A 24,885-nucleotide genomic window follows, 5' to 3' on the forward strand; every position below is an offset into this window, starting at 1 on the left:
CAGAGCTTCGGATAAGGGGTTACCTTTCTTCAAAGCCCTGAAACTCCCGAAAACAAAAGAGTTCGTTTGGGTGGAAGAGCAAAAAGACGCCTTTAAACAGCTTCGGGAGCATCTGGCTCAACTCCCAACGCTGGCTAGCCCAGCTGAAGGAGAAACTTTGTACCTATATGTGGCCGTTAGCCCAGCCACCATCAGCGCAGTATTGCTGAAGGAAGAGAGTAAGAGTCAGCAACCGATCTACTTCGTCAGTCATACACTGACGGATGCCGAGACTCGCTATCCTCTACTCGAGAAAGTTGCTTTCGCGGTAGTAGTAGCTGCTCGGAAGCTGAGGCCCTATTTTGATTGCCATCAGATAGTGGTCTTAACTGATCAGCCGTTGGAAAAAGTTCTCGGCAAGGTTAGCCAAGTGGGCTTTTGAGCTCACCGAATTCAGCATCAGCTACCGTCCGAGGGCTGCCATTAAGGCTCAAGCTCTAGCGGATTTCTTGGCCGAATGCTCATACCAAGAAGCGCTAGACAGTGAAAAGAAAGTCTGGACCGTGTTTACGGATGGATCTTCCACCGAAAACGGTTCGGGGGCAGGAGTAGTGATAACTTCTCCCGAAGGCAAATCCTTTGAGTATGCACTAAAGTTTTCTTTTAAGGCCTCGAACAATGAAGCCGAGTATGAGGCAGCAATCGCCGGCCTAAAATTGTGCATCTCCTTGGAAGCCGATCATGTCTGCTTAAAAACAGACTCTCAGCTAGTTGCATATCAGATCAGTGGCAGCTACGAGGCCAAAGAGCCCTCCATGATAGCTTATCTTGCCAAGATCAAATCAGTCATTGCAGAGCTGAAAACTTTTGAGGTTCAGCTGATCCCAAGGGGTCAGAATACTCAAGCCGATGCACTCTCCAAACTTGCTAGTTCATCTTTTACCGAGCTGAACAGATCTGTATATGTAGAAGTGCGTCGAGAGAGAAGTATCGACGAAGCACCTGAAGTGTGCTGCGCTGACCCAGAGCCTAGTTGGATGGACCCCATCCTAGCTTTCAAGCTTCGGGGAGAAACTCCTGAAGATAAAGCTTTGGCCTCCAAGATGAAGAGAACCAGCTCTAGGTTCATTGTCTTCAGGGGGGAACTTCTGAAAAAGTCCTTCTCAGCCCCATTGCTGAAATGCGTGGGACCAGCAGATGTAGATTATATCCTACGGGAGATTCACCTCGGCATCTGTGGGAACCACATTGGGGGAAGAACCTTAGCCCACAAGGCATTGAGGGCTGGATATTACTGGCCCACCATGATCGCAGATGCTAAGGAGCTGGTTCGGAAATGCGAAAAATGTCAAAAATACGCTCCAGTTATCCATCAGCCAGCAAGGGATCTTCAGCCGATCCTTAATCCACTCCCGTTTGCCCAATGGGGACTGGATATACTGGGACCACTTCCAGAGGCTGTGTACCAGAAAAAATGGCTGATAGTTGGTGTCGACTACTTCAGTAAATGGATCGAGGCCGAAGCAGCCTCGAACATTACAGAGCAAACTGTCAGAAAATTTATCTGGCAGAATATCATCACTCGCTTTGGCATCCCGAGAGTATTTGTCTTCGATCATGGGAGGAAATTTGATAACTTACCGCTGAAGCGGTATACAGATCAGTTCGGCATCAGACTGGCATATTCAGCGGTATGCCACCCGCAAAGTAACGGACAAGCCGAAGCTGCAAATAAACAGATCTTAAATGCCCTCAAGAAGAGGGTGGAAGATCAAAAGTCCAAATGGCTAGAGGAGCTCCCTGGAACCCTTTGGTCCCTTCGGACAACTGAAAAAGAGGCAACGGGCCGCTCACCTTTTGAACTGGTGTATGGTGCCGAAGCCGTCCTTCCAGTGGAAATTGGCTCTGAGAGCCTTCGAGTTCACCACTTCTCGGCTGAGAATGAGCGACTGATGAGGGAATCTCTCAATTTCCTCGACGAAGTAAGAGACTCAGCCCGAGATAGAATGGCCGCCTATAAGCAGAGAATCAGCAAATTTTATAACCGAAGGGTCCATGCAAGGCCTCTCAAAATTGGAGACCTTGTCCTTCGGAATGCTGCTGCAGTTCAGAAAGGCCGAATCCATGGGAAACTCTCAGCTGCATGGGAAGGACCTTATGAAATTAATGATGAGCTTCAGCCAGGGACATACCGACTTCGGCAGTTGGATGGAACTGAGTTGAAAAATCACTGGAACGCTGATGTACTGAAAAAATACCATGTGTGAACCCTTCGGGGCAGAACAATCTTTGTAAGTACATTTTGAACTAATGAAAGGCCTTGGAGCCGCCATTTATATAAATGTTTACAACTTTTTATCCTTTCAAAATTTTCTTTGTTCTATCTACTCTTTAAGGGTTTTTTATTCAGCCTCGTCTGAAACCTTCGCCTTCGGGTAACTGGGTTTCAGATTGCTGACAAAACTCGTCTTTTTAAAGAACACTGGTCTTTCAGCTGAAGTCAAACTTCAGTAAGACTTGTTCTCCAAAGACATGAGTCCATGGACAATTCTGGGATATTGCCTTAACTGAGCCTTGTATCCCAGAAAGCTAATATCCAAAGCATTGCCTTCAGTTGGCCCTGTGTTTCGGATATCCAACTTTCAGATGAAGTCAATCTTCAGTAAGACTTGTATCCCAGAAGCATTGCCTTCAGTTGGCCCTGTGTTTCGGATACCCATTTTGAAGAAGTGAAGAAATTGCTTATTCCGCTGAAGTCATACTTCAATTTCTGGGGGGCAAGAAGCACTCTCAGTGCAAGTATGTACGGCAGAATTGAAGAAACAGAAACAGTAAAGCATTCAAAAACAAAGCAACTGAAGAAAAGAGCATCAGATTAATAATTCATGCTCAGAAATTGAGCTACAATTTCAATTAAACTGTATCGGCAGCCGCCCACAAGCGGAAAATAGCAGCTGCCGAAATACGTACATAAGCAAAAAAAAATAAACTGTTGTACGACAAGGCAAGCTGAAGCAAAAAACAAGGCAAAAAATTCAGAAAGCGGCAAGTCTAAAGTTAAGCACATGATGAACCGCAAGATTCTGAAGACGACTGCCCGAGTTCCTATGCTTCAGCCTGAGGATCAGACTGATCAGCGTTGAGCCCCATGGTGGCCTCAGCCCCAGCAGCAGAAGAAGCAGGCTTTGCACTCTGCCGAGCCTCCCTTTCCCTCTGTTCAGCCTCCAACTCCATTCTCTCAGCTTCTTCTTCGGCTTCCTCACCCTTAAGAATTTCAGCTTCTACTGGAGTTGCATACTTCATATGAGGGTCTTCGGGATTCTGGACCCATTCAGCACATTTAGACCAGTCCAGCTTCGGTTCAGCATGAAGGCAGACTCTTCGGCATACTCTGAACTCGTTTCTGAAACCCATCTCATATTCCTCTTGGGTATAGACACGGACTTTGAGTAGAGCCTCAGCATCAGCCAGCTTCTTCTGGGTCTCCTCCAAGTCTTCCTTGGATTTCTTCAGCTCATCAGCGAGCTTGGAGGAGGAACCTTTCAGCTCATTCAGCTCCTGCTGAACTTGGGAAGCCTTTGTCTGAGCTTGGGCCACTTCAACTTTTTTGGTCATCAGTTGATCCTCAGCCTCATGGAGTTTAGCTCTCTGAGCTTCGGCAGCAGCAGCAGCCTCTGAGAGTTGGACATCTTTGGCCTGGAGCAGCTCTTCAGCAGCCATTCGGCTGGCTTCAAGAGCTTCTAGACGTTGCTGCACTTCAGCTTGTGCAGCAGCTCCTTCCTGAATACGGCTCTCAATAGCAGCCTTGAATTTGGAGACGTCCACTCCCATATGCTCCTGGAGGAATTTTTCCCCTTCCATCAGTGGGGGAAAAACTTCCTTCTCCATAGCGTCACAGAAGGTTTTGAGGGCTTCAGCAGCTCTTTTCTCATACTCCTCACCCTTCTGCTGCTTCTCTTCAGCTGCTGCTTGCTTCAGCTTAGCAAGCTTTAATTCCTCTTCAGCTACCTTCTTGTCGTGCACAGCAGCGTCTACCCTATCTTGTAGGGTATCTATCAGCTCTACAGTGAGATTCTGATTGTGCACGAACTGAAAACAAGAAGACAAAAAAAAAAATAAAAAAAAAAAATATATATATATATTTATAATAATAAAAATAGAGCTGAATTTCAGAGGAAATGAAGACAAGGAAAATTACCTGCATCATCAGCAGTTGGTTAGACCTGGCTGGGTTAGGAACTGATCTGCTGGATTCGCCCATCCCAGCAGTGGCCTTCAGCGACCAGATCCTTGCCCTATCTACTTCGGACATGCCAGCAAAATCGCCGAAGTAGGCTGCAGCTCCTTCTCGGTTCTGACCCCATATGAGGTCCCAGATGTGGTCTGGGATTGGAATTCGGGGGGCCGAGAAACCCATTTCTCCAGATTGCAGAGTCTGGAAGGAAGGGAAGGATGACGATGGAGCTTGATTAGCTTTGGATGGCTCAGCATCATCCTTCTCAGAGGATTCAATTACTATGACCTCCTCTTCTTCAGGGGTGAGGACGAAAGCCTCAACCTCTCTTGCGATGTCTGCCGTGAAGCCCTCAGCACTGGACATCACGGCATCCTTGTTTTCCTGCTCAGCAGCACTCTCCTTAATTTCTTCTTGGACCGCTCCCTTAGATTCGGGAGTTCTCTGATCCACCTCCATCTCAGGAGGTGGCGGAGGGGTCTTTTGAGGTGATTGGGGTGGTGGCCGGGGAACCCTCGGCGATCCATTGCCTTCCTCGGGTTCCCTTATTGCAACGCCGATGGTCATCGGCCTCCGCTGAAAGTCATGAGGGCCGATGATGGCCATCCTTCGGCGCCTTTTCAGAAGGGGCTGCTCGTCCATATCTGAGTCTGAAGACTCTCCTTGTATTTGGTCTTCGGGACGAACAAGAGCTTTCCCTTCTCTATGTCTGTTACTCTCTTCAGACTGTAACAGACAGGGGGGAGGAAGAATGTGAGTAAAAAAAAAAAAAAAAAGAAGAAAAGAAAAAAGAAAGACAAAGTTAAGTCTGAAAGCTCACCGAGGTCTTCAGCAAAGCCTCGTCTTCTTCAGCTGCTCTAGCTGCAGCTTCTGCTTCAGTAGCTCTGGAGGACCCTTCTCCTCCTTCGCAAGCTTCGAGAACCCGTGCAACCTCTTCGGCTGTACGGGCAGCTTCAGCTTCTTCGTCCAGCAGCTGAAACCAGGGGTCTCTCTTCTTCCACCAAGGCTTCTGCCTCTGATACAGAGCAACAACCTCAATTTGGAAGTGGGAAGAGTCTAGATGAACTTCCCTATGCCTCGGCTCAGTGATAGACGGGGCCCGTTCAGTTACAACTCGTTCTCGGTTGACACCAAGACGAGCGTAGTTAATGCCAACGTTGGTCTCGTCCCGCTCTGAAAAAGGAAAGGGGAAAGGTTAGTTCAGATAGGTTGGCACAGCATAAAAAAGCGAAGCGAGAGAAGAAAAAGAGATAGTTAAAAAGCCTCGGCCCCAGCCGAAGAAGCTTACCATCCTTAAACTTTCGGCTGAGGCCAACAGCTGCTAGCATGTTCTCTTGGAAAACGTAATGCGTATCGGGGAGCCAAGTCTCCGGGATATGCTGCATTCGGCCACTGCCCCCCCGGTTCGGCAGCTTGCCGAAGATATGTTGCTGATCAAGGTTCGGATCCGCCCCGTTATCTGCGGGGGGACCTAGACTTCCCATTTCGGGATCAGGCTCAGCGAGGTACCGGGGAGCGCTGAAGACGCAAGGGTGGCCCGGATCTGTGGGTGCCCTAACCCAAATCCATTGACCTCTCCAGTCCTTGTCTGAAGAGTCGTTTGGCCACATGGTTAGGTATTGGGGCCGGGACTCAATCCGGTACCACCCAGAACCATGGCTTCCGTGCCCACTTTGAATATTTGGCACTAGCCGATGGAGCTTTTTGAAGCAGTGCAGGTTCGGCACATACTTGAAGAACTTGCAGACCCATAAGTATGTCATCACCCTTCGGATGCTGGTGGGAGTTAACTGACATAGAGAGATGTTGTAATGGATCAGCAAGTCTCGAACGAATACGTCCAAAGGGAACCTCAGCCCGTACTGAAGCTGTCTTGTGTACACCCCCACATACCCCAGGGGTGGACGATGGATTCTATCGGATGCCGAGGGCATTCGGCACCAATACCCATCAGCTTCAAAAATGCCGTAATGCAACTCAATTTGCTCGGCAAATCGATATTGATCGGCATTCTCCACCCACCATGGGTAGGGGCGGTTCTTTATCATGGCCGAAGCAACTTCGGCATTCTCCCATTCTGAAAACCCGGGGAGGATATCCCAAAGGACAGCGGGAACTTCATCATCCCGTCCAGAAGCGCTCGGCTCCTCCGTTCTCTGAGGAGGAGCCGAGGAAAGGGGAGTCGCCCTAATCCCTTCAGCAGGGTCAGACTCTGGCCTTTGTCCATTCTAGGTCCCAATCCTGTTCCTAGGATCGGGAATCGGCCTTGCTCTTCTTGGAGCACGGGCTCTACCTCTAACTAGTCTTGCCATTGATTATTTCGAAGAAAAAAGTCGAAAGAAAAGGGGAAGGAGTTCGAATTCGAAGAAAAATAAACTGAAATCAAAGGAATTTACCTTAATCTGAAGCAAAAGTTGCCGATTTACGAGTTCGTAGTGGCAAGTCTCAGTTTCTAAGCTTAATGCTCGGGGAATTTGCGAAGTTTTGATGCGGGTTCTTGGTTTCTCTCTCGAGAATTCTGGGTTTGTGTTGGTGAATAAGTGAGGAGAGATGACGCGCCTCTGTTTATATCTCCAGGAATGGGATACGAGGAGTCTGCGTTTTAATTTCTCTTAAATACTCCACTAAGTAACCGTTAAACACATGATCTTGTGATTAAACTGCCCATTATCCGTCCAACTTCCACAATCATCTGCCTTAACCGTTGTTATCTCATTAATTACGGTTTAAATTCAAATTTTTGGATTAATTAAATCATTTACTTCCCTCCTTTTCTGAATTAAATCAAACCCGACCCGTCATCCTTCCAAATCGGGTCTGGGGGGCAAGTTGTTTGGGTCCAATTTAGTCCAATTGGGCCTAAGCACTAAATGATCCAATTAAAAGCCCAAGGTCAAGGTTCAACTCTCCAATTGTGCTAAAGTCAAAGGTCAGCCCACAAAGCAAGCCAATTGGGCTAAGGCTCAACCTCTCCATGTATGACGAGGTATAAAAGCCATCAATATTGATATATTGATGGATGATTATTATTCATTGAGAGATAGATTCATATGTTCATTCATATATTCTGATATATTCCATAAAAGCCTCAAGCAACAAACTCTCTTGCATAGTGTCCTCTTCTTACACATTGTACTGACTTTAGCATCGGAGGGGTCTTCCTCGGCAACACCCCCGAGGCTAGTTTACGTGTGTTTACTGTGCAGGAAACCTTCGGCCCAACATAACTCGGACCGAATCCAGCCTTCTCCATTTCAGCGGACCTTCGGCAAGGTCCCATTGTTTTCACCCGAAACAGATATATATACATGTTATACCCGCAAGGATAATCTATGCTAACAACTAACAAAATACTATCTTATATCTCCTACAAGTTTATCTTCTTGATATCTTGATACTCTAGTATATCGTATTACCGAGGAATGCATTCCTACTAGTCGGTCAAATAAAGACTTATGATGACTTTGACTAGTTCAGTGAGAGGTGTGTTCATAGCCAAATAAATTGATAGTTAAGAGACAAAGTATATGATTCCGACTACCTGATTAGTGAGGGATTTTTCACATAGCTTAAAATTCTGTTTTGTTTTACTCGGCATAGATGTATTATATACTTCCTACATACAATACACTCCAATTTTATTTTATTTTTACTCTTATTGCGCCCATTCGCCCAACATAGCGGTCCTCAACTCCTCATTACACATATACCCTAGTTATTCGCCAAAATACTATAAAGAAGTTGTATTAAAATAACCAAAAACTCTAAATGTTGCAAGCTTGCTACTCGTTTCCCTCGCGCAAGTTCGTCTATACTAGTATACTACGCAAACAATACTCCATATTATATTACCGAATACCGATTAGGAGTTATTCCTGTAAATACAACAGGTGCCTAGTTTTTTATATATACGAGTAACACTTTACTAGACACCAAACCTTAAACCCTCCTCAAAACAGAACATAATATTATTCAAAAAACCTTGATATTGTGAAACATTAGTCATTTTATTTCGTTGTTTACTTTCTTCACCAGAAAAAATGGAGTTGAAAATCATCTTCCTTCCATTCCCAACACCAGGGCATATACTTCCTATGGCAGACCTTGCCAAAACTTTAGCTTCTCATGGTGTTGAATGCATCATTATCACCACCCCTGCTAATGCTCCTCTTTTCCAAACCTCACCCAACAACCCACCTCTCACAATCCATTCCCTTCCTTTTCCAGCAGCCGAAGTCGGCCTCCCTCCCGGCATCGAAAACTTTAGCAAGATCACTTCTGAAGATATGAGAAGCAAAATATTCACTGGCATTCATATGCTTTGTAATGCAACTGAAGACTTGATCAGAGATATACTGCCTGTAGATTGCATTGTTTCTGATATGTTTCACCCTTGGACCTCGGATTTCGCTGCTGAAATCGGGGTCCCAAGGGTGTTTCAGTTGACTAGCAGCATTTTCTCTTCATGTTGTGATCTCTGTGTTAAGTTCAATGCTCCACATGAACAAGTAGAAAAAGATGATGATTTTGTAACATTACCTTCTCTGCCTCACAAAATAGAGATGATGAAATCTCAGATCCCTTTATGGGTACGGATCCCAAACAGATTTACCTACTTGATGGATGTCGTTCGAGAGGCCGGACTTAAGAGCTCATGGGTGTTGGCTAACACCTTTGGTGAAGCAGAAAAGGAGTATGAAGAATGCTACAACAACCTCACTGGGATCAAGATAATGAACATTGGTCCGCTTTTCCTCTGCAACAAGGAGGAAGAAGGCAAGGCTTCCTCGGCTGAGCTTGATTGTTGGAAGACTTGCCTAGATTGGCTAGACCAGAAGAAAGCCAGCTCAGTGTTGTATATCAGTTTTGGTAGCCTGACCTTATTTCCTGATGATCAGCTTCAGGAAATCGCGGCTGGGCTCGAATCATCAGGCCATGACTTCATTTGGGCTGTTAAGCGAAAGAAAGCAGAGAAAACAGAGGGGGGTAACGAAGATGAGCAATGGTCAGTTGATGAGTTCAGGAAGAAAATGGAAGCAAGTAACAAGGGGTTCATTATACAAGGTTGGGCCCCACAAAGGTTGATATTAAAACACCAAGCTATTGGGGGGATGGTAACACATTGTGGGTGGAACACTTTACTAGAAGGGGTTACTATTGCTGGTGTACCAATCATAACGTGGCCGCAATTCGCGGAGCAGTTCTACAATGAGAGGTTGGTGGTGGATGTGTTGAAGATTGGTGTTGCTGTGGGGGTGACTCAGTGGTGCAATCTAGAAGACACTGGAAAGGAGCTTGTAAGCAGAGCAAAAGTGGAGACGGCTGTTCGAGCTGTGATGGACAATAGCGAGAGAGCAGCAGAGATGAGGCAACGAGCAAAGAAGCTTAGCGAAACTTCTAACGGGGCTGTCAAGAATGGTGGTTCATCTCAGGCTAACTTAGTGGCCTTCCTCGATGAGTTGAAAACGAGACGTTCTAAGGCAGTGTAATAGCTGTCAAAGCACTTCCTCCGTCACCCCCATTTCGCCGTCGTTCGTGAGAGCTTATCAATCAAATGGGGTTAGTGATATGAGATTGGTGAAATGAAAAGACAGGTTATGTAATCTTTATAAATTCCACAGGTAGAAGACTGCTAGTTTTAGTAGAAAAAGTAAGAACTTAATCTTTGTATGAAGCTCAGCCTAGCTTTGCCTAGCTTCTCCAAGTTAAGGTTTAGGTGAGCTTCTATCATGTCTCTATCTTAAAGTATCTTAATTATGTCTCTATCATAAAATTCTTAGAGGGAGGAGGAAATGGTTTGATCGTGTGAAAACAGAATCCTTTGACCCTAAAACAGAATCCTTTGACCCGAAAACAGAATCCTTTACAAAATAAAAAACTAATCTTATCTATTAAAGAGTACTTTTTTACAAATAAAAAATCAAATAAGACAATTTTTAACGAAAAGAGACTACAACATATACAAAGTACAAAGTCATTTACGACAATTTTGCTTCTTAATAATACTCCAACAGAGCTTCTCTTTGTAAGTTTGTACTCCCTCCGTCCCATAATATGTAGAACGTTGGACTTTTTTCAATATTTATGTATTAGCTTTGACCATATTTTTTTACTAAGAGCACTACTAATGGTAAGCTAAAAATTTGCTCGTGGACATGGGGTAGGCATAAAATTTGCTCATGCATTACAATGGTGAGCAAATGAGAAAAAGCCAAAAAATGCTCATGAGCATTTTTGAAAATGCCCAAGACTTGAGCATTTTTTAAGATGAATAGTGCTCTGGTGGGCCCCACAATTTGCAATAGTTATATCTTTTGTAATGCAAATTCTGAAATAAATATTTATTAAAAAAAAAATTAAAATTACCAACAGTCATAAAATTTAATTATCTATAAATAGACATGCATTTTGGTATATTTTGGTATAATTTCAGAAATACCATAAATCCTCCATATTCTTTATTTTAACGATAAAAACGACACAAATAAAAAAAATAATTAGTTACACAAATTTAGACTAGTTTTTATTTATTTGGAGTAATATTGTTAAAATATAAATGAAATTAATAAATAAAGAAGTGTTGTGTAGGAGAGAGAAAGTAATGGTGGGGTATTGAAAAAGTAAGAGAGAGAGAGTAGTGAGCAAACATTTTTTTTGCTCACCATTGGGAGAGAAATTGTGAAAAAAATTTGCCCATGGGCAAAACAGATTTGTTGAGAGAGAAAGTGGGTAGAGAGATAGTGGGTGGGCATTTTTTTTGCTCACCATTGAGAGTGGTCTAACATACTTCTTCTGTTCTTTTTTCCTTGACCTACTTTGACTTTTACACTATTCACCACCCCTCATTTGACTATCTTTTGTGAATAATATGTAAGTAAAAACATGTTAATGTAAAATCTTTTTAGATTCATCTCAATAAATACTATCATAATATATAACTTTTATAATTTTTACCTATAGAGAATTAAAGTTATTGATCGTTAAAGTTTTACATTGACAAGCGTGATATAAAAAATAAAAAAAAAAACAGATCAAGTAAAAAAAGAACAGAGGAAGTAATAAAAACATATTTTATCATAAAATTTGTTGTTAAATAGTTATTAATATAAAGTTTATATATAATTTTTAAAATAATTTTCATTAATATTTAATTATATAAAAATAAAGTCAAATTAGTGCGTTGACATGTGTACCCTGTTAACTGTGTCAGATATTCTAAGACGAAGTATTACATCTTCAACACACAAGTGTGATACAACCATTAAATTTTTATTTTTTCCACTAGTAACAATTGCGAAAAGAAGATAAATTGAAAAAAACACATTTAGCCTAATCTAACAAAATTTTACACATCATTTATTTTTATAAAACTAGTACAAGCATAAAGCCAAATTCGGAATTTCAGGATGCGAATACTGAATTTTTTAAATTCAAACTACCACAATTTTAAACCAGTTATATGTACAAATTAAACAGAATGGGAAGAGATAATTGATTCTATAAGGTGGAACCCTACTAAGAGAGAGAGATAGTATACGGAGGCATTGAAAAATGAAAAACGGAGAGCATTGCGAGGCAGAAGGGGTGTTTGATAAGTAAATCAAACAATACAAGCATAGAATCTACCATCACTTTGCATCAGTTGCATGTATGAAAATACTTCCTGTTTTGCACCACTGCTGCATTCATCGATGCACTCCTGCTCATGGGCCAAAGCACCATACATACATCCACTTAAAAGGATGAACTGAACTGTAAAGATAAACATGATTCAAGAGTAACAAAATGAGGCTCATATGTGGAAACAGCAAAATATAGAGAGTGAATATCTTTCACTTTTAATTGAGGGCAGATCCAACATGTTTAATCACATTTAAACACAAAATATCATGATATCCCCGAATCCAATCGGCAACCACACAGACCATCAGCATTCACCATAGTAAAAGGTGTTAGAGTTTGACCAAAAGGAAACAAAATATTCCAAACAACGTTCATAAATAAGGACTACCAGGATCACTACATATGAACATAAGTCATAACTTATACATAATGCTTAGACAAAGGACAGCTCTTGAATTGCAATTACCACTCCTTATGAGTTACGATACGACTACCAACTATCCTCTACCAGTATGAAGTCCATTGTCAAATGGTAGCTGGGTACTGTTTAGCCTGCTGGCGAACCCTTCTTTTGTACTCTGCTGTGTCCTGCAGTAACATAAGCTCTTTTTTCACTTGCTTTCATATAGACCAGATGACTTCATCCAAAAACTATTTAATCTTTCAAGTCTAAAGACACACAAAGTAGATAATATACACACCTGGATGAAAAGGTGATAACCTTCAGTCTGTGCAGGATCTGCAGCATTAGGCTGGTCCAACAAGTCTTGAATGCCAACCAGTATCTGCTTCACTGTAATTGCAGGTCTCCAGTCCTAGCATGAGAGAAAATGCGACATTAAAACCAGAAATACTAATAGAGATCAAATAATCAGCTATACAAGAATCAAGAATATCAATACTCACGCAATCTTCATTCAGAATCGATAGGCAAACTGTCCCAGATGGGTAAACATTAGGGTGGAAGAAACCAGGAGGAAACTTGCACTTAGGTGGTTTGCTGGGGTACTCTTCAGAAAAATACATAGTCAGTGGATAATAGCCACCCTCCCAATCAGTCTGTAATAATAGAAGCTCTGATAAGAAAAGGCAGTACAAGAATGGCGTATCTCAATTTTTATCAACTATACCTAGCCAACTACAGCAATCTTCATATACACACATAAATAACCAATGAGAAGTTCACAAACAGCAAACACGTGGTCGGAAAGCCACAACTCACATGCCAAGGAAGAAGGTTTCGTTGAAGACTGACTGAATAGAAAAGGAAAAAACGACCGTAACAAAAATTAAAAAATAATAATAATAATAATAAATAAATAAATAAATAAAATAAAAATAAAAAAAAAACCGTTTAAGCTAACGAAGAATTTAAGATGAAAGAGAATAATTCTCAATTTAAGGTTATAATTTTTCTAAAACACAACACAAAAATATTGAAAGAATGCATAACGCCTCCTGGAAGGTATTCCTCCAACATAGGAAAGATCAATCATAGGAATGGTAAAACACCAAATATCCTTCAAAAATATTAAATCAACAGGTGCAAACCCTTCTTAAGACAGGTGAATATTAAATCAACGGGTGCAAACCTAAATATTAGGACAGTGAATAATAAATCAACAGGTGCAAACCCTTCAAAAAAATTATACATATTCCAACAGCATTAGGACAGTGAATATGTAAAAATGGAGCTAGAGCTTAGTTGATGACAGCTTTAATGATCCACAGGTGTCTACAAGATCTAATATCCCTTCAGAAACGGGTTCAATGACTTTCCGGCAAGGTTAAAGGACTAACTTGCGGGACAGGGTTGGATTCTCTCGAAGAAATGAAATACAACGATTCAAGGATATATGCCCTTCAGTGTCACTAACTCACTATGTTTGTTCTGTTAAGGGATAAGAAGTTCAAAGATTTTATATTCAGGAACTATGCTCCTATGACTTGTGATGCAAGCCAATAAATCCCTTCATAACGGTGTGTTTGACAGATATCTGATGAGAGTGTATACGTACAAAAAGTACATTGCTCTAGTTGAACTTTCCACTTTTATATGTTGCAATGCCGCCTCACTCTTGTTACTTGCAGGATTCACCTCATGTATTCACCTATGAAAATCCAAATATTGATGTTGTATTCTAAGGCAATGATATCTAATACAGAAGAAGCAAGCACAAAGATGAAGCTTATTACTTGCCAGAAACAACCAGACGTAAATCGTTTGCAAGGGTAGATCATCTATTTAGGTCCATTTTCCTCCATCACTTTTTGTTCCATCTATTTTTCTCCCCTCCAAAACAACCATCCACTCAACCAACCACTTTGTCACTCTCTTTGTTTTCTCATACGTAGGAAACCAAATCTGTCATCACCTTCTAATTTCAAATCTTCCGTATCCATCTCCTCCTTTAAGATCAGCGGTCCTTTAAGATTTCAACCCCTAATTTCCTATACTGTCCTCCTCAACATCCTATGATTTGGGATTTAGATCAGGATATAGTCATCAAAGGCATTGCAGGTCATTAAATATACATTTCCACTTGTCTCCCTTCAACCTGAAATTCCACACCAGCTCCACTCAAAGAGCTGCCATCAAGCTTTACAATGAATTGATGAAAGGTTGAGTGAAGTGGCATGGTAATTGTACAACGGCGGTGATAAACATTTTGGAAAATTGGGCAGTAACCACCCATATACTGTGATCCTATGAAACCCAAAATCAAACAAACCTATTGAAAAACCTCCAGTGATGATAAGGGTGTGGTTCATAGGGTGAACATCCAACTATTAGACTCAACAAACTCATCTTTTCCACAATTAACATCACAAATTCACTTCTTAAATAAAAAATTAACATACAACATATTAAAATCATGAATTATAACCCAAATTATGATACGCTACTGTAAATATCAATTGCCAAATAAAACAGCGAAAAATTCCCAAAAAATGCCATAAAAATCTTCCTCAAATTTCACAAAGTATGAAACAAAATACAAATTGAGGAATCAATTCAATTGATTTTTAACAAAAATATATAAATTAAAATCAGAAAGTAAAAAAAAATTAAAAAAATAAAAACAGGAAGACGAAGGGGTTTTACCCCAGCTTTTCCAGGAATGATGCATTGCCAAATCAACAAATTCATCGAACCATCTGGTTGAGTGTCTGGCTTCGCCACAAAACCCTAATTACAAAAATTAAAAATAATTCATCATCAGAAAATAAAAAAACGAAAATCAACCCTAAAAAAAAAAAAAAAAAAAAAAAAAAAAAAAAACAAAAAGGAAGAAAATAGAAAGAGGACAAACATGGGGATGATTCTTCCGCCATTGTTTTCGTTCTTCAGCAAGACGACCACGAGCAATGCCGCCAGACATAGTGAATACTGTTAATTTTGATTTTCTCTCTCCTCTCAACAACAAGAATAGGCAAAAAGAAAGGGAGGCACAATTCACGACCTTTTTTTTTGTTTAATCTTCTGTTGGAAGTTGGAAGGTCGACCCTATTTTATTAGCTAACCTCTACATTTTGTACGGTCCAGATTTGTTTTCACCATTTTTTAAAAAAAATTATCTTTTTTTTTTTTTTGGGAAATTTAAAAAGGTTAATAAGAATCCATGAGGTTTTTTTTTTTTTGAGAACAATCCAAGAGGTTTATCAACTAGGGTAGGGAGTGTAATTTTTATTTAATTAGAGTGTAATTATATCATTAATAATTGATAAAATTATCTTCTATTTTTGTTGAATTTGACTTAGGGGAGAGTTTAAAGATAAAATTAGTTGTTTGTGACTAGATTTTAGAGCGAGAGTTGTCATTTCTGTATTTTTTCATTATGATACTCTCTTTGTTCCTATTTTTTTGCACCATCTAACCATAAATTTCCGTCGTTTTAAAAGGGAATATAGTCATGTGAGATCTTGTTTGATTCGTCTCATTGTCACTTAGATTAATATCAACTTTTTACAATTTTTACGTGTATGAAAATGGAAATATAAACGTTTTAACACGTGTCTTGGAGGCCGTGCAAAGTCAACTGGAGCAAAAATAAAGAGACAGAGCACAGAGAGAGTATATGGTGTGACAAAATACGGACTATCATATCGTAATAAATTGCTACTCGTAAAATGAACAATCGAACATTATTCTAATCTATTATGTACAGTAATTGGTAACAAGTTTTTTTCTACGGTAACAAGGAGGAAAGGAGCTCCATGTGGTTAATAGAATAGGTTGTGTGTACTTGTGTGGGGTTAATTTTATGTTACCTATAAAATCTTGACTTAGCGGCATTGAATAAGGGTATGATACATCCCCCTAATGTAATGTACTTGCAACTCATTCACACCGGAAAAAATACATATAATTTTTTTTCATAATGGGTATGAGAAAAGTTATTAGTTAAAAAGTACCAATTAAAACATTCATCATGGTATACATCATAATTGAATACTTACACCTTCTAAACCATATCCATTTTCTCCAAAGGCTATAATGCCTATAAACAACCATAAGTGAGTGCATGTACAATCCAATCAATCATCTATGAGAAAATACAGTGCCTACTTCCAATTGATTTGGTTATTGAATAAAGAGTAGAGGACTTATTATACTCTGTAAATTTAATATGTGGCTGGCTATACGAAGTTACTTTGTTAAGGGTTATTCAGTTAGAGGTCAGTGTGACCAGCCATACAAAATACACGCTGATAAAATAATACGAGTACCAATTTTAATAATAATAATAATAATAAATAATCCTAAATAAAATTGTATGGAGTACTTTTTTTCAGAAGTTACTGTATGAGTTCTTCAAGTCAACTGTCGGTCCATAAATTAAGTAAATTCCACTTTATTTTAATTTTTTTTAGTGGATAGTAGCTGTAGACTTTTACTTTTTTTTTTTTTTTTTTTTTTTTTTTGGACGGGTACCAGTATACTTGGACGCTCTTTCGCGTGGAAATTACGCTACTTGGTTGTTTCACGTGATCAAGTGGACTTGTTCTTGTTATCTCAATGCCTCTTACTATATTAGTAAATTCCTTTTTTTTTTTCGACAAAACTACTCCATGACAATATTCTTTGTACCGAATAATCCGTGGTTTATACACACGGGTGTACAGTGCTCATCATACACCCGGATAAATAAAAAAAGGCGGAAAGAACATCTTGTGTTTCATAAAGAACATACATGTACTTGATAAAGAACATGTTTGTATTTGACAAAAACATACATTACCAAAGAACATAAAGATATAATAAAAAGAACGAGATTAAAACTTAATTAAATTTTCTGAAAAATTACACATTATTAACGGAAAAAATTTAGAGGTGATAAAAAATCTAGTAGGGTCGGGCCATATCATAATTTATCGTGCCCAAACCCGTAGAAAAGTAGCGGGTTTTCGGGCTTTTTTCTAACCCGATTTGAGTTTTAACTAAAAATGCATTTTTAGGTTTGCCCAAACCCACCCTATTTCGGGCCGGATCGGGTCGGGATGCGAGTCATGCCAATGTTGATCACCTCTTAAAAAATCCTTACCAAAGATATCATTTCCCCAAAAAATAGTTTTCTATCTCTCCAAAAAAAATTCAACTTTCCATAATAATTTAGTTTTTTTTACTCTAATATTATTTTCAATTAAAAATAATTTAAGATTTCAATATCAAATTTCAAAATACCATATGTTAAAAGAACATAATTTATATTGTAAAGTACATATAGTTAATACCTAAATAACACACTAATCAAACTCAAAGAATATACGATAATAAAAGTAATTTAAATATGACATATGATAATAAAAGTAGAATTTGGGCATCACTACGACCTTAAAGAACATACACGCCAAATTCAAAGAACATACTTTGTATTATTAAACCCAAAAAAACATAAATGTTTATCAACATATGTTAAATAACATAAGTTATAATGTAAAGAACATATAATTTTACTCAAAGAATACACTGATCACACTCAAAGAACATATTAAAGGTATGTTCTTTGTCAAACATTGGTATGTTCTTTATCAAACACTATATGTTCTTTCCGCCTTTTTTTGTTTACCCGGGTGCACTATGAGCATGGTGCACCCGAGTGTATTATCTAATTTTCAGTACCGAATATCAAATATTCCATGCTTTGAAAATTTGCCCATGATATTCGATTGACTGAACTCCTTTCATTTTTATGATTAGTTTTGGTTGGAGACTATTATGAAAGCATGATGGAATTTAAAAGTACTCGTACACCCTTTGATTAATTAAAAGTTTAATGGAGATGCAACATTGACGGACAGACTCTTCTCATTAGGGTCCATCCTGGTTCAAATCAGCATTAGACAAACCATCATATTAGACGCTCATCATTTGATACAAGTATTGAGAATATCGACTTAACTAAATTTGTTCCACAAGTTATTGTTAATAAAGATGAGCACTACAAGTAACAATTTAACATGAACTATATTTAAACTCCACTTAAATGTAAGTTTCATAGACAAATGTGTTGAATATCATATCATATTCAGTTATTCCGACTGGGAAGTACAAAAATGCAGATACAGGATGCTTTCATCAGTCAATCTTACAGATTAATAGCTAATCATTAAATACGCCTCACCTAAATCAAAATTTGACACCTAAATCAAAATTTGATGCTAATACATTCAATTATTCAACAACACTTCTTCCATTTTCTTTTGGGTGGGTGGGGGAGTTTAATGTTTTTGACAATTAAGGCTGTGTAACCTATCATTTCATTTCTGTACTGGTATTACCGATCCTTTTCTCATCAAAATGTCTGATATTTTCCAACATTTGAACCACTACTGACCTTATCGAGTTGTCGTTGCAAAAAATACATACCCCCTTGGATGTCAAAGTCTCTTCAGTTATAGGCTTTTCTGCAATTCGACTTTCTTCAGATCTATAGTTCATCAGTCCGCAGTTTGCCCCACGAGCTCATCCAACTTCGCCTAAAGATATGGTTACTTCGTATAAAACACTATGAATATCCTGTTGTGGAATCAACAGTATCATCAGAGCCAACACTGGCCTTTATTTTCTGTATCATCTTCAACACTTGCCACATTGGGGGCCTTTGCTCCGGAGATGTCAAACTGCATAAACTTGCCACCTCAACGAGCATTGCAAGGTGGTTGTCTAAAAAGCAGTCATCATCGCCCCTCATTGACTTCACCCAATCGAGCATATCATGGGGTGCAAGATATGGATGGTGAGAGGGGGGTTTTCCTGAAAGAAGCTCAAGCACAAGAACACCAAAAGCATAGACGTCTGTCTTAGGAGTTGCCTTCCTGGCTGAATTCCGGGCCTCAGGACCCCTGTATCTTGCAGAATCAGGATCTTCATCAGAAGAAGATGCTGATAGTGAAGCAAGACAGTAATCTGTCAGGCAGGCCTCGAAGTCTGTGCCTAGAAGGACATTAGAGGCCTTGATATTGCCATGGATGAGCTTGGATGCTTGGTGGATGTAAGCAAGGCCTTGAGCTACGTCCTCAGCTATCTTCAAACAAGATGTCCAATGAAGAGGTTTTGCTCGCGTTGATCTTGACCCTGTAGAATTCCAGCAACTATAAGTAACAAAATAGACCAACAGAAAGTTCTGATTTCTGTCTCATCAAAACCAAATCAGGCAAAATCCAACACAGTTGAGGGTGAGGCATGTACTTCACAAGTTATCAGCAACATTATTACTAGCACTACACTTCACAAGAGTAGAATGATATACCAGTATTAAAAAATAAGAGCAGTAAACAACTTCAGTAAAGGAGAAAAAATAAGAACAGTAAAGGAAATTGATCTATCCATTATTTATCTTATCAATGCCATCATATGCTTAAATTGCATTTTTCAAAATGCACAAAAATAATTTTATCATGCTTCCTAATAAAAACAGCAGAACAAAATCTCACAAAATGTCACAAAATATTCAGCATAGTGCCTTCCTTTTTATAGATACTTTCACCAATCAAAAGTACCACACAGCAAGCTTTACAAGGCCACAAAAATATAGAGGATCAAAATAAAAGGGGAGAAGAGCAAAAGAGATGGTCCCCAAAAAAAAACTTCAAAGGGATCACAAGGAGCAACCCATTGGAAACACTTCATGGCTAAGAGAGGAAGCAAGAGATACAAATCCACAATTATAATAAGGTCAGAAACATAAGTGACATCAGCATACAACTGGAGAAGAGCAAAACAGATGATCCCCAAATAGACTTCAAGTCGATTACAGTAATGCGCTTAGGATTGAGTCAACGATTTAATCATTTGCATTAAGTACCTTTCTTCTGATCAAGCCAATGAATTGAGTCTTCAATAAATAAAAGAGCCTTCTGATTTCATTTGCTATTTATCCTACTTATGTACCAGCTTTGATAATGGCATAGTCATCTTTATCGGAAATGGAGGCAATACAATCAGTCTACCCTTTCACTTCCTAAGTTCCTATTCCACGGAAAATAACCTAAGAAAATTAGGCAAGCACCTGAACTCCTAGGCCGCTATCCAATAAGTTGATTGCATGCACGAACATGAAGGTTCAATAGTTCATTAGCCTTGTTGTTTAAATCTGGTTGTGCTTGAAGTATGTTAAATAAACAATTTCTATTAGAATTTGTGTCCCAAAATATACTGCATGAGCAGCTTTACGCCACGCAATTATTATCTTTTTTTTTATTATTATTTTTTTGTTAAACTTTCAATTACTATTTAACTGTGTTAGCATCTACTGGGACAGTAATACCAACGGGCATTACAATCGTAATATACTGATATAGATTATAGACCACATAGTATATCTATAGGGGCAGAACTACCAATGAGCACTATTGCTTGATGTTTTATCTCAATCATGATAGTAATCATTCAGTTCTATCCCCTTATACTAACTTATCAGTCCTTTTTTTTCCATTAATCAATGTCTTTCACTTCCTTCATTGCTTAACATGTTGCTAGCTCATTGCTTAACATGTTGCTAGCTAGAGCTTAAAATAGGACCCAATATCCAGTGATGCAACTGACACTTTTTCGTTGCTACATTGATGTTTAATTGGCTGTTAGCAATAAATTGTTTGTTTGGAACAAAACAACACAATAGCACAGCCAACCCGCCCTTATTTTGTTTTCACACATGATTTTCATATTGAAATTTCTCACATTTGGGTTATATTCCTTAATCAAATTTTCAGCTTCACTCTGAAAAACTAGCTATTCTAAGATCAACGGAAAAACCATCTGCATGGCAGATTGACAAGATGTCAATGTATTACTGGTTTCATGTAAAAGCATAACCAAGCTAAGGGGAAGGAGAAAGATTAATTAACTAACCCCAATTATGATTTAACTTTTTGGAGTAAGACCCTATTTCAAAAATAACTTAAATATTTTATTAGAATAGGGGAAGGGACCACACATTTTGTGTGGCCTGTAATCATAGCTTATGGACTTCCTTGATAAGATCAATCATTAATGCTCTTTTTGCTAAGAATACCTCATGTTGTCGTTGATAGAACACCACAAAAAGCTAGCTTAAAGCCTAAGATTCACTTATGACTTAACCTTAAAAATCAGTATAAGTGCAAAATATTTGGACAGAAAAAACGTCTATAATTCTATATGTTGGACAAAGATTTTGCTGAAACTGTACTCACTTCTAACATAATCAGAGATATCTGATAAAAACCTAACAAACTTTGGTCAGTCTAGAATATTGGCTAATAAATGCAACTTTCCACAGCAAAAGTTTTACACTTGAGATATAATCAGCTTTAGACATTATACTAAGAAACCATAGCTTATGGGATAAAAAGAAGACCTTGCATGAGTGCCAATTTTCCACCAATTATGAACTTTTCCCCCCGCAATTCTCACACATATTGAACATCTCCATTATTCAGCTAATCAGAAAGATATAAGGTAGCTACCAAATCAATTGCTCAAAACTTGTTCTGCAACCTTTACAGTTAGCTTACTACCTTTTACCTACAGCAATACGCTTAACAGGTAACAGCCCACCTGTTAATATAAAATTTGACTCAAGTAGCAATTGTACCACATATTTGCATTGTTAAATTTGCGTGACGCGTAACAGTCCAAACACAATCACATATGAGCACAATAATTGTTATTGATTCGAGTAAATATACTGGACTTTTTAAAATAAGACTGATTGTCCAAACACAATCACACAATCACTAGGGTAACTTTTGCCTGAATGCACAAAAGACAGTCCGAACAAGACTGATTGTCATCCAAATGGGCCTGACTTCCTCTTAACGAACAGAGTATGTTTGACATACCCCATTGTCTCCATTTAACTACATAATGATTAATGATAATGACTCGAGTAAATATACTGGACTTTTTAAAATAATAAGGGGGACTCACTCGAAGGAGAGTATATATACGGAGCATAATAGTTGAGCCATGCAAAACTATTGTTTATTGATATATGGAGTGTGTACATAAAAATATACTTTGTATATAAAAATAAAATTTAGGAACCCAATTGACAAACAAGTCAGAAAAGAGAAGCGCGATCATCGGCACTAGGCATTGATATTTACGAGTTCTAATCAAAACGCTAGTAGTAAAACTGTTGTCAGTCCTCTCCGATTATACCACCTCCCACTATCTAACTTTCTCAACTTTCTAAGTCACGAGACATCCCAATCACCTGTGTTACCTTACAAAATTTTAAATTTGTAGTATGCTTATGACAGATTATTAAATACAACGAGTATAATAATTTAAGAAAAACTAACAAACTTTATCGTCAGACTCGTCACAGCTCTCACATGACCACACCAAAAGTACGAGTATTAATTTATTTCTTATGACAAGATTATGCACATCTTTATATATTAAAATCATTAAAATTACAACGTATATTTGTTTTTAAGCTTCAGACCACGTTGATCTTTTTATACATGTATAAACGACCCGATACGAGAGTCCAACACCCCTCGTACAAACAAAATAATACAAAGTAGTTGTATTCTATATACAAGTATATGGTGGCAACAACAATAATTATGATTCCAATAACAACAAATCAGACAAACATCCTAATTAAATCATTCAAATGCATAAATTAATTAATACTCCGTAACAACAAAATAAAAAGAATAAGTTGAAAATCATACCATGAATAAGATTAAAGACACTGCCATTAGGTTGATAATCATAGATAATCAACCTTTCTTCCTTAGCTTGAAAATAAGCTCGAACAGGTACTAAATTCGGGTGACGCATACCTCCAACAATTTCCATAACCCTCTCAAACATCTCAGCATCAACACCGCTCATTTTAATCGCATCAAGCCTTTTAACGGTCACGATTAACTGATTATCCAGCTTCGCTTTGTACGTGGTCCCCATTGTTCCTCTTCCTAACATCTCCGCCGAACCTCTCATCAGCTGTTCTAGGGTGTACAGTTGCGCTTCTCCTATGCAAAACACCAGGTTCCCGCTCTTCTCTCTCCTCCCTCCACCACCACAACCTCCTTCTTCGTTCTTACATTTATCATCTTCTAATTCATTGCTTTGTGAATCAAATCTAACCCTAATTACTTCCGATTGTTCAGTCATCACTTCGCCGGAAGAAGAAGAATTCTCGGCGAAATCTTTGGTTGTTTTCGGAATCGTCGCAATCGTCGTCTTCTTCTTCGCAGCTAAAAACATGAAGAACAATGACGAGAATAAGAGTAAACCGCCTAATGAAAACCCTAGAATCATGATTGTTTTCTTCCGGAGTGATTTCATTGCTGGAGGAGATAGGAGTGATTCGGAACCAGTTGACGAATTCGGAGGAGACGAAGAAGGTTGGTTCATAGCAGAAGAAGAATCGAAGAAAGGAGAGCGAGAATCGCAGGGTTTGTTAACAATATCGCCGCATAAATTAGGGTTCAACGAAAACGAAGATGGAGAAAAATTCGAGAGAGTAGAAGTATCAGGAATCTTCCCGGAGAAGTTATTACCAGAGACATTGAAGAAGACCAAGGCGGACTGGTTGAACTCCGGGAGAGTGCCATTGAAGGAGTTGAACTGAAGCTTGAGAGTAGTGAGGCGGTCGAGGAGGAGGAAGAGAGGAGAGAGAGAACCGGAGAAGTTGTTGAAGGAGAGGTCGAGAACGCGGAGTTTGTAGAGAGAGAAGAGGGAGGGAGGGAGGGAAGAAGAGAAGGAGTTGTGGTCGAGGAGGAGGGAGCGGAGGTTGGAGAGAGAGTGGAGGTCGGAAGGGAGAGGGCCGAAGAGGGAGTTGTTGCGAAGGACGAGGACGCGGAGTTGGTCGAGGGAGGAGAGGGTGTTGCGAGGGAAAGTGCCGCGGAGGGAGTAGTTAGGGAGGGAGAAGCGGACGACGCGAGCTTGTTGGCATTTGACGCCTTGCCAATGGCAGTAATCGAAGTGTTCGTGGAGTGTGAAGAGGAGTTTGTTGTCGAGGTCGGCTTTGGATTTGAAGGATAAGAGGGAGGCTGCGTCGTTTGGGGGGAGGGCGAGTGGTTGGGGTGTGGTTTGGGAGGAGAGAGAAAGGAGGAGGAGAAGGAAGAGAGTGAGAGAGTGCATTGGAAGGTTAGGAGAGAGAAAGATGAGGTTCAGAATGTTGAGATGATAAAGCCATGGAAGGGAAGATGATAGTACAGATTACAGAGAAGTGTGGGGTGTAGGGACTCACTCACTCAGAAGAATTTCTCGTCCTATACTAATGTGCATGTTTGATGCATAAATTAATGTTATCGGTACTTCCTCTATTCTTTTATCTATTTGTCTCATTTGACTTTTTATGATGTGTTTTAAAACAAAAATATTTTTATTTTTATATATGAAAAAATAATATAAAATTGCATATGATTACTTTATTTCATATAGATTTGTGATAGTTTATGGTCAAAGTTTTTTAAATTTAACTTATAAACCTCTAATGAGTCAAACTTGGGAAGGAGTACTTTGTTATGTAAAATTAAAAAAATGGTAATTATCCTTTGTTTGAAAAATGTGTATGTATAAATTAGTTTTGGAACTAAAG

At 39.1% G+C, this 24,885-nt stretch overlaps 3 protein-coding genes across 3 annotated transcripts; 1 reads left to right on the forward strand and 2 right to left on the reverse strand.

Moving 5' to 3' along the window:
- Positions 1-8,139: 8,139 nt before the first annotated feature.
- LOC110701713 (soyasapogenol B glucuronide galactosyltransferase-like) lies at positions 8,140-10,243 on the forward strand. Its single transcript, XM_021879340.1, has one exon. The coding sequence runs from the start codon at positions 8,254-8,256 to the stop codon at positions 9,700-9,702; it is 1,449 nt and encodes a 482-aa protein (XP_021735032.1). The 5' UTR covers positions 8,140-8,253; the 3' UTR covers positions 9,703-10,243.
- Positions 10,244-12,012: 1,769 nt separating this feature from the next.
- LOC110701714 (SUMO-conjugating enzyme SCE1-like) lies at positions 12,013-15,327 on the reverse strand. Its single transcript, XM_021879341.1, has 5 exons — positions 15,151-15,327; positions 14,943-15,026; positions 12,743-12,895; positions 12,538-12,651; positions 12,013-12,424 (listed from the first exon to the last, which is right to left on the reverse strand). Exons 1-5 carry the CDS (start codon positions 15,217-15,219, stop codon positions 12,362-12,364), a joined length of 483 nt encoding a protein of 160 aa, XP_021735033.1. The 5' UTR covers positions 15,220-15,327; the 3' UTR covers positions 12,013-12,361.
- A 3,010-nt stretch (positions 15,328-18,337) lies between these two features.
- On the reverse strand, positions 18,338-24,673 carry LOC110701715 (probable inactive receptor kinase At5g67200). The gene is made up of 2 exons (XM_021879342.1): positions 23,009-24,673; positions 18,338-19,415 (listed from the first exon to the last, which is right to left on the reverse strand). Exons 1-2 carry the CDS (start codon positions 24,423-24,425, stop codon positions 18,847-18,849), a joined length of 1,986 nt encoding a protein of 661 aa, XP_021735034.1. The 5' UTR covers positions 24,426-24,673; the 3' UTR covers positions 18,338-18,846.
- Positions 24,674-24,885: the final 212 nt, after the last annotated feature.

The sequence above is a fragment of the Chenopodium quinoa genome, unplaced genomic scaffold (assembly GCF_001683475.1).
Source record: "Chenopodium quinoa cultivar QQ74 unplaced genomic scaffold, ASM168347v1, whole genome shotgun sequence".
NCBI classification, from domain to species: domain Eukaryota; kingdom Viridiplantae; phylum Streptophyta; class Magnoliopsida; order Caryophyllales; family Amaranthaceae; genus Chenopodium; species Chenopodium quinoa.

Coding starts and splice junctions, on each gene's coding strand:
- LOC110701713 (XM_021879340.1), top strand. CDS start 8,254: ATGGAGTTGAAAATCATCTTCCTTCCATTCCCAACACCAGGGCATATA.
- LOC110701714 (XM_021879341.1), bottom strand. CDS start 15,219: ATGTCTGGCGGCATTGCTCGTGGTCGTCTTGCTGAAGAACGAAAACAA. Junction 15,027..15,150: donor GGCGGAAGAATCATCCCCAT/GTTTGTCCTCTT, acceptor TTTTGTAATTAG/GGTTTTGTGGCGAAGCCAGA. Junction 12,425..12,537: donor GTTATCACCTTTTCATCCAG/GTGTGTATATTA, acceptor ATGTTACTGCAG/GACACAGCAGAGTACAAAAG.
- LOC110701715 (XM_021879342.1), bottom strand. CDS start 24,425: ATGCACTCTCTCACTCTCTTCCTTCTCCTCCTCCTTTCTCTCTCCTCC. Junction 19,416..23,008: donor TGTCTTTAATCTTATTCATG/GTATGATTTTCA, acceptor GGAATTCTACAG/GGTCAAGATCAACGCGAGCA.